The 13,318-nt window shown below is 41.0% G+C and overlaps 1 protein-coding gene across 2 annotated transcripts in view; it reads right to left on the bottom strand.

The window, feature by feature from the left end:
* Nucleotides 1–2,660: 2,660 nt before the first annotated feature.
* PAPSS1 (3'-phosphoadenosine 5'-phosphosulfate synthase 1) overlaps nt 2,661–13,318 on the bottom strand; it is a 112,375-nt gene continuing 101,717 nt past the window's right edge. For both annotated transcript variants that reach the window (NM_001034210.2, XM_005207593.4), the window contains 1 exon segment: nt 2,661–3,382. In NM_001034210.2, the coding sequence (NP_001029382.1) occupies nt 3,244–3,382 (139 nt within the window). In that variant the 3' untranslated portion in view covers nt 2,661–3,243.

Genomic DNA, 13,318 nt, shown 5'->3' with positions numbered 1-13,318 from the left:
TCAGCTTCAACATCAGTCCTTCCAGTGAACACCCAGGGCTGATCTCCTTTAGGATGGACTGGTTGGATCTCCTTGCAGTCCAAGGGACTCTCAAGTCTTCTCCAACACCACAGTTTAAGAGCATCAATTCTTCACCGCTCAGCTTTCTTTATAGTCCAACTCTCACAATGTTTCAGGTGTACAGCCAAGTGATTCAGTTATATACACATGTATATGTATCTATGGGTTTTTTTCAGATTCTTTTCTGTCATAGGTTATAAGACATTGGATACAGTTCCCTGTAGTAATGTGTACCTGTTAATCCCCGATTTCCAATGTATTCCCTCCCCGCGCCGCCCCCCCCTTTCCTTTTCTGGTAACCACAACTTTTTAACAAAGGTAGGTCATCACAGATGCTCAGTGCAGGAGCAGGTCTGGGAGATAAAGGTCCGTGACGAGATTTTCCCTGTTTCTAATTTCAGCTCCTTGAATCCAGGCCTGAAACTCTGATGACATTTTCCTAAGAATCTGGTAAAATGGGCAATTAGGAAAAAAAAAGTTCCAATCTCAACACATCCCTACTCAATTACGGTCCTCAAGTACTTACCTTTAGGAAGCCCAGCTTTTACCTCAGTCCAGAAAGACACTGAGTTAGGTGGGCAGAATGTGTTTGGCACAACTTACATATAATTATATCCAGGACAAGACTGTGTGGAGGAGGAAATGGAATCCACAGAAATACAAAGGGGCTTACAGACCCTCTAAGTAATATAGCCCACACACAAAAGAAGCCCAGTGGGCAAATACTTCCTTACTTCATGAGCCAACTCAGCCCTGGATACATATGTGCTAATAAAAATATACCATATGTGGGAAGCATGACTTCTGAATTTTTCCTGATCAAGTATTCAAATGCTAACTTCCAAGAGATGCACATAATTGTTTTCCTCTTGGACGAAAATGAAACGCAAATCCATGGTCTTGATTATCAGACTGGAATAGAGAATTGACAGATTTAAAACATTATACTTCTGCCAAGATGACTGCACTTTCTTTTACTTCCTTCAAGAAAAAAAGTAATTATTTTTCCATTCACTTTTCCAGCTGATGGATAGATAAAAATGGCATTGAGATTTCCAAGACCATTTGGCAAGAGAGGCTGGGGTAAGGGTCGAAGGTTTTAAAGATTGGTTTGGGCTCATTTTTATGAACTGGAAAGGAAAAAATAAAATTTCTACATATATCATAACTGTAGCTTAAAGACACACATACCAACCTGTGGACTTGGAGAAATCACTGGGTACTTTTATTTTCTCCTCCATCGTTCCAGAACACACAGGTGGCTGGCCAATCCCAAGAACACAGGGTCCTAGAATCATGTTTTCATCATGTGCCCCTCTGGTGGGATGAGGTCAAATACCACAATGGGACTAATTCAGGAACGGCAATTATATGATAGGACACAACTAACTCAGGAACAACAATTATATGATAGAACACAAAGCTACGTTTTCAACCACTTTTTACCTTAATGCCACTGATTTCTGTTCTTCATGTTCTCATGTTGATTTTATGAGTATATTTTTCTAATTTTAAAAGGGTACATTTTCTGAGTGCCAAGAACCAAAATTCTTTCCTCTGTATTTACACTTTTAAAATATGTTAACAGTAGGGCTTCCCTGGCAGTCCAGTGGTTAGGTATCCTCCTGCCAATGCAGGGGACAGGGGTTTGATCCCACATGCTGCAGAGCAACGAAGCCCGAGTGCCGAGAGAAGCACCAGCCTTGACCACTGAGCCCACGCACCGTAACTACTGAAGCTCATACACTCCAGAGCCCACGCGCCACAAGAGGGGCCACCACGATGAGAAGCCTGAGCTCTGCACTAAAAGGCGCCCCCGCTCACCGCAACTAGAGAAAGCCCTTGCACAGCAATGAAGACCCAGCACAGTGGGAAGCAAAACAAAATAAGAAACCTTTAAAAAAAACATTAACAGTAACAATCAACTTCAATTTAGCAGTATCAAGATTTTAATGTGAAATGCACATTTTTTTTTTCACATGCCACCTGTTACGACCAGGGCTCTTGGTAAATAGAAACTTCAGATAATTTAAGCAGCAAAGGAATATACAGGAAAACTGTTGGGTATCTTACAGAACCGACGGAAAAGGCAAGAGAATGAGGCTCAGAAAATGGTCAGGAACAAGAAGTTAGAGGCAGAGGACTCAGCCAAGGTCATTCCACTGGAATACTTGAGACAAGAGCCGAATACCACGGATGCCGTCACCACTGTGTACTCACTGCCCCCAGAATCTTGACTCCATCGCTGCCACCATGAAACCATGACTTGAGTATTCAGGATATTCTACAAAAGCAAACTTGACATGTTGTCCCCCACTCCAGATGAACTGACTGGCAAACCCTAACATCTCTCCATCATGTCCCTACTACTAGTACCAGCATCTGAGGTATTTAAGAATATCAGAGAGATATTTGGGGAAAAAAGTTGAGGTTTTGGATGGATTAAGAATGCATCATTATTTTCCCACTTAAAAACTATGAAACAGTACTTGGAACTAATTATTAGATTCTAGTAATTATTAGATTCCTTTCTCCATCAGAAACTTTTTCACATAAAGGATAAGTATGTGTAAACATAACAATATTTTTAAAAAATCACATAAAGAAGCCAAAAAGTTTAATTTTATTGAATCAAGAAAGTTCATTCAGAGTTTACATAGATATTAATACACTTTAGATTATAACAGTTAAGAGATCAATAGCTGAGGGGAAGGAAGAAAGCAGCTTATATTTTCACTGTAGGGAAAAAAAGAAATCTAATCGCTACAGATGTCTTATAAAATTCCCAAAACAAGATCTAGCCAAGTTTATTGTTTAGTGGACCTTTTTTTCTTTCTTCAAGAGATGAAAAGTGAGAGTCAATGTGTATACTATTGCTTACAACTGATATAAGAGCTTGAAAAAATGATAAGACAGAAGCATAAATACAAAAAGACAAGGTTTTAAAACTGTACTGTAGGAATATAACTATAATAAGTTGGAAAAGATACATTAAAACCAGGAGTGTATTACACTAGTTCAGAACAGAACTCATACGGCAGACCAAACTGATGCTGTTAATACTTCAGGAAAAGGGTCTGTTTTGGGGATGCATGTCTGGACAGATACCATCACAGAGAAATGCCAACAGTAACCTCTTGCTACTCAGTGTGGTGTCAAAGGTGAACTGACTGGGTGAACAGCTTAAGCCTTCTCCAAGGATTTGTAGTACTCCATCAGCACATCCCAGGCCTTGGGAGCCATGAAACCTTCAGGAGGTTTCTGGCCTTCGCGGGCAAGTTTTCGCATTCGTGTTCCTGAAATAAATTCAAAGTCTTCATGGCTGAAAGGGAGAGAAAAAAGAAAATTATTTCACATTTTTAAAAACTTTGTAAATAGTGAAATTTTTTAAAAAGTCTGTTCCTTCTGTTCATGGTAGAGAAGCTTAACGAAAAAGATCTAGATGAAACGTAATACTTATGAACATCAACCTGATTTCAGGTTTGTCACAGGGCAAAAAACATCACAGTATCAAAAATCACAAAATAAAACGATGATCGCTTGGATTGCCCTTTTATTGTTGGTTTAGTTGCCAAGTCATGTCCGACGCTTGTGACCCCATGGACTGTACTCTGCCAGGTTCCACTGTCCATGGGAATTTCCAGGCAAGAATACTGGAGTGGCTTGCCATTTCCTTCTCCAGGGGATCTTTCCGACCCAGGAATTGAATCTGGGTCTCTTGCATTGCAGGCAGATTCTTTACCGAATGAGCTACGAGGAAAGCCCTTTTATAACCATACATATTTCCTTCCCTCCTCCCCAGTCCTTGGCAACTAAAAATTTAGAAATAGGAACTTTTTTTTTTTTAGAAAAACATCTAATTTAACTAGCACCTATTGAAAAAATTTTAGACAGTCTGAATCTGAAAGGCGAAATGCATTTTGGAACCATAAGAGAAAAACTGGAACTTGAAAAATAATAAACAAGTAAGTAGCAATGATTAATATTATTCCATTGATAGGGTATTACACAAAGGCAGTGTTAGCTCTTTTCACCTTCATACCTTCAAAACACATAAAAGCCCTCTGATCATTAAGTACAGCGCACTATGGCTAAGACACACAGTGTCTACTGGTAATTTTAACCTTTTCCCTCAAACAAGGGGACCGACTAGGCAGCAGACAAGAACCCAGAGAGAGTTCTAGGTCATTCAACTCACCAGGTCACAAGCCCTGTTTACTCCTCATCAGTGACTGTACGTTTGTTCCTTCCCCACTGCTATTTGTGGAGTTCACTTGGGACTCAAGTGAAATCATAAACTGCCAAGTGGTCCTCGCTTCTACAGGTATGCCAGGTACGTTTTAACTAACCATTCGGTTTCTAGGGATCTGTGTAAAGGAAATAACTGGAGAGGCCTGCAAACATTATGCATAAAGGTAGTTATTTAAAGTTGTTTTAAATGTTGTAAATGATGACAGTTGAAGGTTTAAGTAAACTATGTACATCTCTGAGTACAGTTACACGGTCACTGCTGCTAAGTCGCTTCAGTCGTGTCGACTCTGTGCGACCCCACAGATGGCAGCCCACCAGGCTCCCCCGTCCCTGGGATTCTCCAGGCAAGAATGCTGGAGTGGGCTGCCATTTCCTTCTGCAATGCATGAAAGTGAAAAGTAAAAGTGAAGTAGCTCAGTCGTGTCTGACTCTGCTACCCCACAGACTGCAGCCCACCAGGCTCCGCCATCCATGGGAATTTCCAGGCAAGGATACTGGAGTGGGTTGCCATTGCCTTCTCCGACACAGTCATTAGAGTATACTTAAGAACAGTAAAAAATGTGAGTGACGATTTTTTTGTTAAGACCACAGAGGGGCTAAGGAAGATGACCACGACAGAGGAAAATCCATTGGATAAATGAATCAAAATTTAAATTGTCTTTAATCAACAGTTTCAGTGGCATCACCGACTCAATGGAAATGAGTTTGAGCAAACTCCAGAAGATAGTGAAAGACAGGGAAGCCTGGTGTGCTGCAACCCATGGGATTGCAAAGAGTCGGACACAACTAAGCAACTGAACAACAACAAAAATAGATGATGAAGGAAAGAGATGAAGTGGTAAAGTGGCAGAGATACAGAGTGGAGAAAAGATTTTTGTTTTTAAAGGAAAGGGGAGGTCTTACCATGTATGTAGGCAGAAGAAAATAAGTGCCAAGAATGAGAAAAGGAAGGAGAATGAAAGCCAGGAGAGAGAAACAGCAAAGAAATGAAAGCTGGAGAAGAAGGTCTGGGATGAAGAACACAGAGACAGAAGCTCTGACAAGGAGAGTGAAGAATGAAGAAATAGTGATGATCTGTAGTTAGCAAGAGATGAGGTGGTTAATGCAAGATGGTCTCAACCTTCTCGATAAAGATATAAGATCATCTCCTAAGAGGAACCCAGAACCTGTGTGGTAGGAACTGATAATAAGATCCATCAATGCAGTTAAGTGACTTCATCTCCAAGCCAGAGAGGTTACCCCTCCAGGCAGAGATTAGCAAAGCAGCACCTGGAGAGGAAGTCAAGGGCCAGCAGGGGCCCAGATCTCTCCATCTGTGTCCAAAAACACTCATTCCAACCCAATGTACAACTGATTAGTTTGGCTAACAATCATTTGACAAAAGCTGCTTGAACGTTTCTGTTCCTTAGAAGATTCACTTAACAATTCCTTCCATAAGCCTCATTAAGGAAAATTATGACCCTAGATCTTTCTGGCCATGTCAATTTAAAACTTTGATTTCAAAAAAGGAAACCCCATGTCTGTGTAGAAAGTGCCTGTTCCTGATGGGCAATGAGAAAGAAAATGAGGGAGCAGCTTGCAGAATTATTCTGTCCTGACTTTGTGATTAAAGGAAAAAAGCCAGACCAATTAAAGTCCTTTCTTTCCTCAGAATGCCAAAGAGTCTGAAACCAGAAGTCGGCTTGCATTCCTTCTGAAATTGCACTTTAAAACCACAGTCCCTGGGTACCTCTTTTCCGACCCTATTACACACTCCATCTGCCCCGCATGCCATAAGCACTTCTTCATCACATGAAATGGGAGTTCCTGCTTCCACAAGCTGGTGGTTCCTTCCACTCCACCCTGGCAACGGAAAACACATTTATTTCCCTCTGCTTCATACTTGTACCCGAGATGGCAACAGCAACCCATTCCAGTACTCTTGCCTGGAAAATCCCATGGACGGAGGAGCCTCGTAGGCTGCAGTTCATGGGGTCACTAGGAGTTGGACACGACTGAGAGACTTCCCTTTCACTTTTCACTTTCATGCATTGGAGAAGGAAATGGCAACCCACTCCAGTGTTCTTGCCTGGAGAATCCCAGGGACGGGGGAGCCGGGTGGGAGGCCGTCTATGGGGTTGCACAGAGTCGGACACGACTGAAGCGACTTAGCAGCAGCAGCAGCATACTTGTACTTCGATCCATCACACAAGGATTTTATTTTTTTTTAATCAGAAATCAGGTGCAATGACTTGACACGAGTCACTATCTGTAATCTAATCACAGTTTTCACAATCACAGCTTTGAATGGATAGCTTTCTACAGAAAAAAATAAAGTAAAAACTGAGCTCTTCCGGGAATGACCTAAAAACTAGCTCTGAACCCTACCTGTGAGTAATCGGGAATCTGCCAGAAGCAGGTCAGGCTACTAAACAAAGGACCTAAGGCTTTCACTGGGCTCCCCTCATAGCTCAACTGGTAAAGAATCTTCCCGCAATGCAGGAGGCCTGGGTTCGATCCCTGGGTTGGGAAGATCCCCTGGAGGAGGCCGAGGCAATCCACTCCAGTATTCCTATCTGAAGAACCCCCTACGGACAGAGGAGCCTGGCAGGCTGCAGTCCCTGGGGTGGCAGAGTCAGACACAACGGAGGAACTAAGTACAGCACAGGCTTTCACTGCAAAGCAATTCCAGTTAGCCCATCTGATTACACTCGGTAACGGATATCCATGACACCTGAAAAAAGAAACGCAGGTCTGTTGTTTTTTTTTTTCCTTTTCAAAACCACTTGGTCACAGATGCTTACAATCCACAGCTGACAGAACGCCTCCTCTAAAACATATACACACACACTCTCTCTCTCCCCAAAAAACAATAAAACACAAAACAAAAAACGAAGGGGACGGGGTTTTAGGACTCCAGGATGGAGAAGGCACACCAGCCATCAGATTACGTGGGAGCCTGGGGCGCAGCATCCTGTCCCACGTACGACGCACTAGCTGCACATGGCCAGCATCCTGACCGACTCCAAAGTGCAACTCGTGGCCACGTGCTGAAGATTTTAAATCTTCACAACCATCTGCTGTCTCTCACACATGCGACCACCAGAGCCACCAGCACAAGCTGTTCAGATAGACAAGAAGCTGGGGTCAGAGGGGGGCCCTTTGCATTTATCTTTCAAAAGTTCATATTCAATTGGCTTTTTAAAAAAATGCTAATTAGATGATAAGCAATCAGGGATGCAAAGAGAAGCTTCTCTGACAGAATTGAAGATGATGGTAGTAACTTATAAATAAATCTAATTAGCTATTTGGGGGCTAATTAACTTTCACCTAACTTGAAAGAAACTAATATATAAACAGTGTACATCAAAATACTAAGACTTCTCTTCAAATACAAATCATTTATTCAAAACCAGATAATTAGCTGTTTATTATGGCTTTCTTTTCAGGAACCAAAAAGCATTGGTTGACATCGTATGTGACAAATTTAATAATGTTTTATTTCCAAACCAAAGATCAATCAAAATATGTGAAAATTTTAATTATCTCAAACTAATTTACCCAAATCCTTAATTCATCATGTTTTCCTCCCCTCAAAACTCTTTAAATAAAAGCTAGAGCACAACTCCTATCAGATATTCAGTCAAATAAGAAGTTTCCAGGGAATGCCTACTTGTCTTCCAGTCTCCACGTTGCAAGCTGCCTAAACCATCATCTCATTAACTGCTGCCTGCACCAGGGCACGCCTCCACACTGAGTTCCCTCCCACCGTTCCCTCTTCCATACTGCTAGGTCATTTCTATGCTTTTAGTGCCAAGGAGTAGTTTCAAACGTGTCTGTGTTTAATAAACACTGCAAGTATAGTTATTCCATAATCCACGTCTGATAATTCTGGTATATGAAGTCTTTGCGAACCTGCTTGTGCTGAAGGTACTTTCCTTTTTTTTTCTTTTGTTGGTGCTATTTCCTTGTATATTTCATCATTTTTTATTCAAACTGTCTATTAAGCCTGTATAATTATTTGTGGGAATAAGTTGAGGTTGAGGACAAGGGAGTAATAATCCAGTGAGAGTATATATTTGCTTCTGCTGAATATTTAAGAGGCATGCCCAGTTAAGAACCACCAAAAACTGATTTCACGGCTTGAGGGTTTAGGGGTTGTTGATTTTTTCTGATATAATCCAGGTAACATGAGGGCTTTCCTCGTGGCTCAGTGGTAAAGAATCCACCTGCCAATGTAGGAGACGGGGTTTTGATACCTGACCCCCTGGAGGAGGAAATGGCAACCCACTCTGGTGCTCTTGCCTAGGAAATCCCAGGGACAGAGGAGCCTGGCGGGCCACAGTCCCTGTTACAAGAGTCAGACATGACTTAGTGCCTAAACAACAGCAACAACAACAAGGTAATCTGCTTTTGGCCCATGTGAGCAGGTCTGAGCTTTTGAGCCTAAAGCTCAGGGCTCTGCTCAGTCTTTCAGGGTAGAGGAATGGGTGGGGTTCACTTAAGGTTCTCTCTAAACACCTAAGGTGGGAGGGAGCACCAGCGTAAGGGGAGTGTCTCCTGCTTGACTCCCGGCCCTGGTCAGGACCATGGCAATCAACACTCAAGTTCCCTAGGTTCACCAGGGCAAAAGCAACTTCAACACTCAAGTTAACAGAAGTTCTAACTTTCACTTAATAGTTTACCCTTACAGTTCTTATCATCTTATCAGTGCCATAATACTTTTCTGAAAACACTTTCTTTTAACCAGAATTATTAGCTAATTTCTTAGTAGAATCAGTCAGTATAATCCAATTTACCTAATTACCCAAAACTTGAATTCCCAGTAGCTAATGTTCACTGTAACAACACTATCTTTTAAAAATCTATTCCAGTTTGTACCATTCAAAGAACTGCTTTATCTAGTCCCTATCTCATCCTGTTCCTTTCACTCCATTTTCCTATCCACCCTTGCCTTCTTCCCAAGCCCTCTGGGTCTTCTCACCTCAGCACCTTTGCAAGTGCTTATCTCTTTGTCCAGAATGCTATTCAGTTCAGTTCAGTTCAGTCGCTCAGTCCTGTCCAACTCTTTGTGAGCCCATGGACTGCAGCCTGCCAGGCCTCCCTGTCCATCACCAACTCCTGGAGTTTACCCAAACTCATGTCCATTGAGTAGGTGATGCCATCCAACCATCTCATCCTCTGTTGTCCCCTTCTCCTCCTGCCCTCAATCGTTCCCAGCATCAGGGTATTTTTGAATGAGTCAGCACTTTGCATCAGGTGGCCAAAGTATTGGAGTTTCAGCTTTAGCATCAGTCCTTCCAATGAACACCCAGGACTGATCTCCTTTAGGATGAACTGGTTGGATCTCCTTGCAGTCCAGGGGACTCTCGAGAGTCTTCTCCAACACCACAGTTCAAAAGCATCAACTCTTCGGCACTCAGCTTTCTTTATAGTCCAACTCTCACATCCATACATGACTTCTGGAAAAACCATAGCCTTGACTGGATGGACGTTTGTTGACAAAGTAATGTCTCTGCTTTTGAATATGCTATCTAGGTTGGTCATAACTTTCCTTCCAAGGAGTAAGCATCTTTTAATTTCATGGCTGCAATGACCATCTGCAGTGATTTTGGGGCCCAGAAAAATAAAGTCAGCCACTGTTTCCCCATCTATTTCCCATGAAGTGATGGGACCAGATGCCATGATCTTAGTTTTCCGACTGTTGAGCTTTAAGCCAACTTTTTCACTCTCCTCTTTCACTTTCATCAAGAGGCTTTTTAGTTCTTCTTCACTTTCTGCCATAAGGGTGGTGTCATCTGCATATCTGAGGTTATTGATATTTCTCCCGGCAATCTTGATTCCAGCTTATGCTTCTTCCAGCCCAGCATTTCTCATGATGTACTCTGCATATAAGTTAAACAAGCAGGGTGACAATATACAGCCTTGACGTACTCCTTTTCCTATTTGGAACCAGTCTGTTGTTCCATGTCCAGTTCTAACTGTTGCTTCCTGACATGCATACAGGTTTCTCAAGAGGCAGGTCAGGTGGTCTGGTATTCCCATCTCTTTCAGAAATTTCCACAGTTTATTGTGATCCACACAGTCAAAGGCTTTGGCACAGTCTATTACCTCCTTCTTTATCAAGATGCCTATTCATCTTCTGGAACTCAGCCCAAATGTCACCTACTCCAGGAACCCATCCTTGATAACCCAGACTTGGTCAGATAAGTGTTAGCTGAGCTTGCCACAAGTCTTCTGCAAAGCACATGGGACCGTTAGTTAACTGTGTCATTAGTGGTTTATTGTCTGTCTTCTCCAGAATGTAAGTCCTATATCTGTTAAGCCAACAAATCAAGCTTGTTTCCAACCACAGTGCCCACACTTAGCAAGGGCATGTATGTAGTAAAGATCAATATGTAGTTAATAAATGAATAAAAGAACAGCAAAGTTGGAAAATTTTATCCTAATTTCAATGTAAATGTTGACTTTAAAACAAGATACAGCATATATAAAATATATAATTTGACTTTCAAAAGTATACATAGTACTATCATTAATTATGATTCAAAGGTATAGTAAGATTTTAAATGAGACCTTATCTGTTACTGGTTATGCAATAACTCCCTATGCAATAAAAATAATATTTATTACTGTCTAATAATTATTATCTATGCAATAAAAAAATAAAACTTTTGCCATAAAGTATGTGAAAAATCTACAAGCACAGGACAAGACTCATTGGCAAATTCATGCAATTACTGTCAGACTTCCACAAGTTTTCAAAAGAAACATCAAAATCAGTAAAAACATTTTATGAATTAATGGCAGACAGTTCCCCAGTACTTTAACAGAAATATTTATGTGTGGCAAAGACTGCACAGCAAGAAAGAAAAAAGAAGTCACACAAGAAATATTTCAGGGGTCAACATGACAAGACTTGGGTATGAAGAGTGAGGTGAAAGAATAAAGGACTTCAAACTTTCTACATAAGAAGAAGAACAGGTAACTAAGGAAACTTAGGATTTGGAGATACATGAAGGGAAAGGGAAAGTGGCTTCTGGACATTTTAAATAACATCATGAAATCTAAGCAGAAACACCCATTAGTGTGTAGATAGGATTCTAAGATGGCCTTCATGACCTTCACCCCATGAAGGTGTCACTACCATGATATGTCCTTATATGGCAAAAGGAATTCTGCAGAAGCAATGAAAGTTACTAATCAATTGACCTAAAACAGTGAAATTATGTGAGTGGGCCTAACTAATGAATTAGAGGCCTAATCATTCAAGCCCTCTAAAAGCAAAGAATGTTCTCAGATGACAGCAGTAGTCAGAGATTTGAACCCTCAGGGATTTGACCTGAGGGAGGTTCTAACACTGAGATAAAGGGGCCCCACAAGGAAAAACCACAATGCGGCTTTGAGCTGTAGAGAATGGCCCCCCTATTAACCAGTAAGAAGATGGGGACCCTCAGTCCTATAACCATATAGAACTGAATTTTTCCAAAAAGGGGCATCTGGCTTGTCTAAAGGACATCTAAGGTCTATTCCATCTCAAAATTCTAGGAAATATTTAATGTTTATTATTTTTCTTAAAGTCCTGTATTTTGCAATTGGTTCTTCCTTTTTGGATTACCTATTTCTTAAAATCGGAGACGGAAACTGCAACCCACTCCAGTATTCTTGCCTGGAGAATCCCATGGACATAGGAACTTGGGGGGCTACAGTCCATGGGGTAGCAAAGAGTCGGACATGACTGAGCGACTAACACACACACACACATTTTCATTATTATTATGTTTGGTGATCTGTGGTCTTTTACTACTGTAACTGCCACCCCAGGCTTCTGACTAAGGAACTGTGAGGTTATGAATGGGTAATGTTTTAAGCCACTAAATTTGTGTTAACTTGTTACAGAGCAATAGAAAGTTAACATAATTAGCAACCTGGAAACATTGAGGAATAGCTTTAAGTGTCACCACACAGAAACCACTAGAGCAGGTGAGCGCTTCTGTGAAAAGTATATAAAAGAGTGAAGAATATATGAGAAAAGCCTTGAGGATGTCTATAAGTAGAGTGCTTTAAAAAAAGAAGACGTTAGTAGTAGTACATGATTTAAGGTATTTTTGCTAAGTCACTTGAGTCGTGTCCGACTCTGTGCGACCCCATAGACGGCAGCCCACCAGGCTCCCCCGTCCCTGGGATTCTCCAGGCAAGAACACTGGAGTGGGTTGCCATTTCCTTCTCCGATGAATGAAAGTGAAAAGTGAAAGGGAAGTCGCTCAGTCGTGTCTGACTCTTCATGACCCCATGGACTGCAGCCTACCAGGCTCCTCCGTCCATGGGATTTTCCAGGCAAGAGTACTGGAGTGGGGTGCCATCGCCTTCTCCAGATTCAAGGTATACTTCAGAATTAAAAATATGAAGGAAATACTCTACTGATAACATGGAAATAACCAAAAGCAAACATTTATGTCTACCTGTTCTCTCACTGACCCATTTCCACCAGGCACTCTGACGTGCACTCTCTTTTTGGTGAGCTGCTATTTCAAAAATATGAACCAAAATTTTGCATTAACCCATCCAAATACAAAGAAGAATTATTGCTAAAGGAGAAAAAAATTACAAATAGCTGAATTATCTCTAAAAGTTTGTAATAGCTGAAAGAATGGCCTTTAATCTTGTAGTCCTAAAACTAAATTTCCTTGAGTCATTATTACAGCTAATATGAACCTACTTAACTTCCTAAGTATAAACAGATGATTTTTATCATAATTCTTATCAATAATATCTTGCAATCTTCATGAAGTTTGTTTTTTTATCCCTAAGCCTTGTTTTACACTGGTATTTAGTCAAATCAAAGCTATAAAATCATTAATTACATAAAAGTTGGCATTGAATAACATCCATTAATCAAACATAAGATAACCTCATATGTGCATAATTAATAACTGTGTTTTCTCACTACATCAAAGACTATCGCCTTTCCACAAAATTTTAATCACTTTCCAACATATTCCCATCAACTTAATTACGCTTGAACAGG

Source organism: Bos taurus, chromosome 6, assembly GCF_002263795.3.
Source record: "Bos taurus isolate L1 Dominette 01449 registration number 42190680 breed Hereford chromosome 6, ARS-UCD2.0, whole genome shotgun sequence".
Lineage (NCBI taxonomy): Eukaryota > Metazoa > Chordata > Mammalia > Artiodactyla > Bovidae > Bos > Bos taurus.
This window is presented reverse-complemented; position numbering and strand designations above follow the sequence as displayed.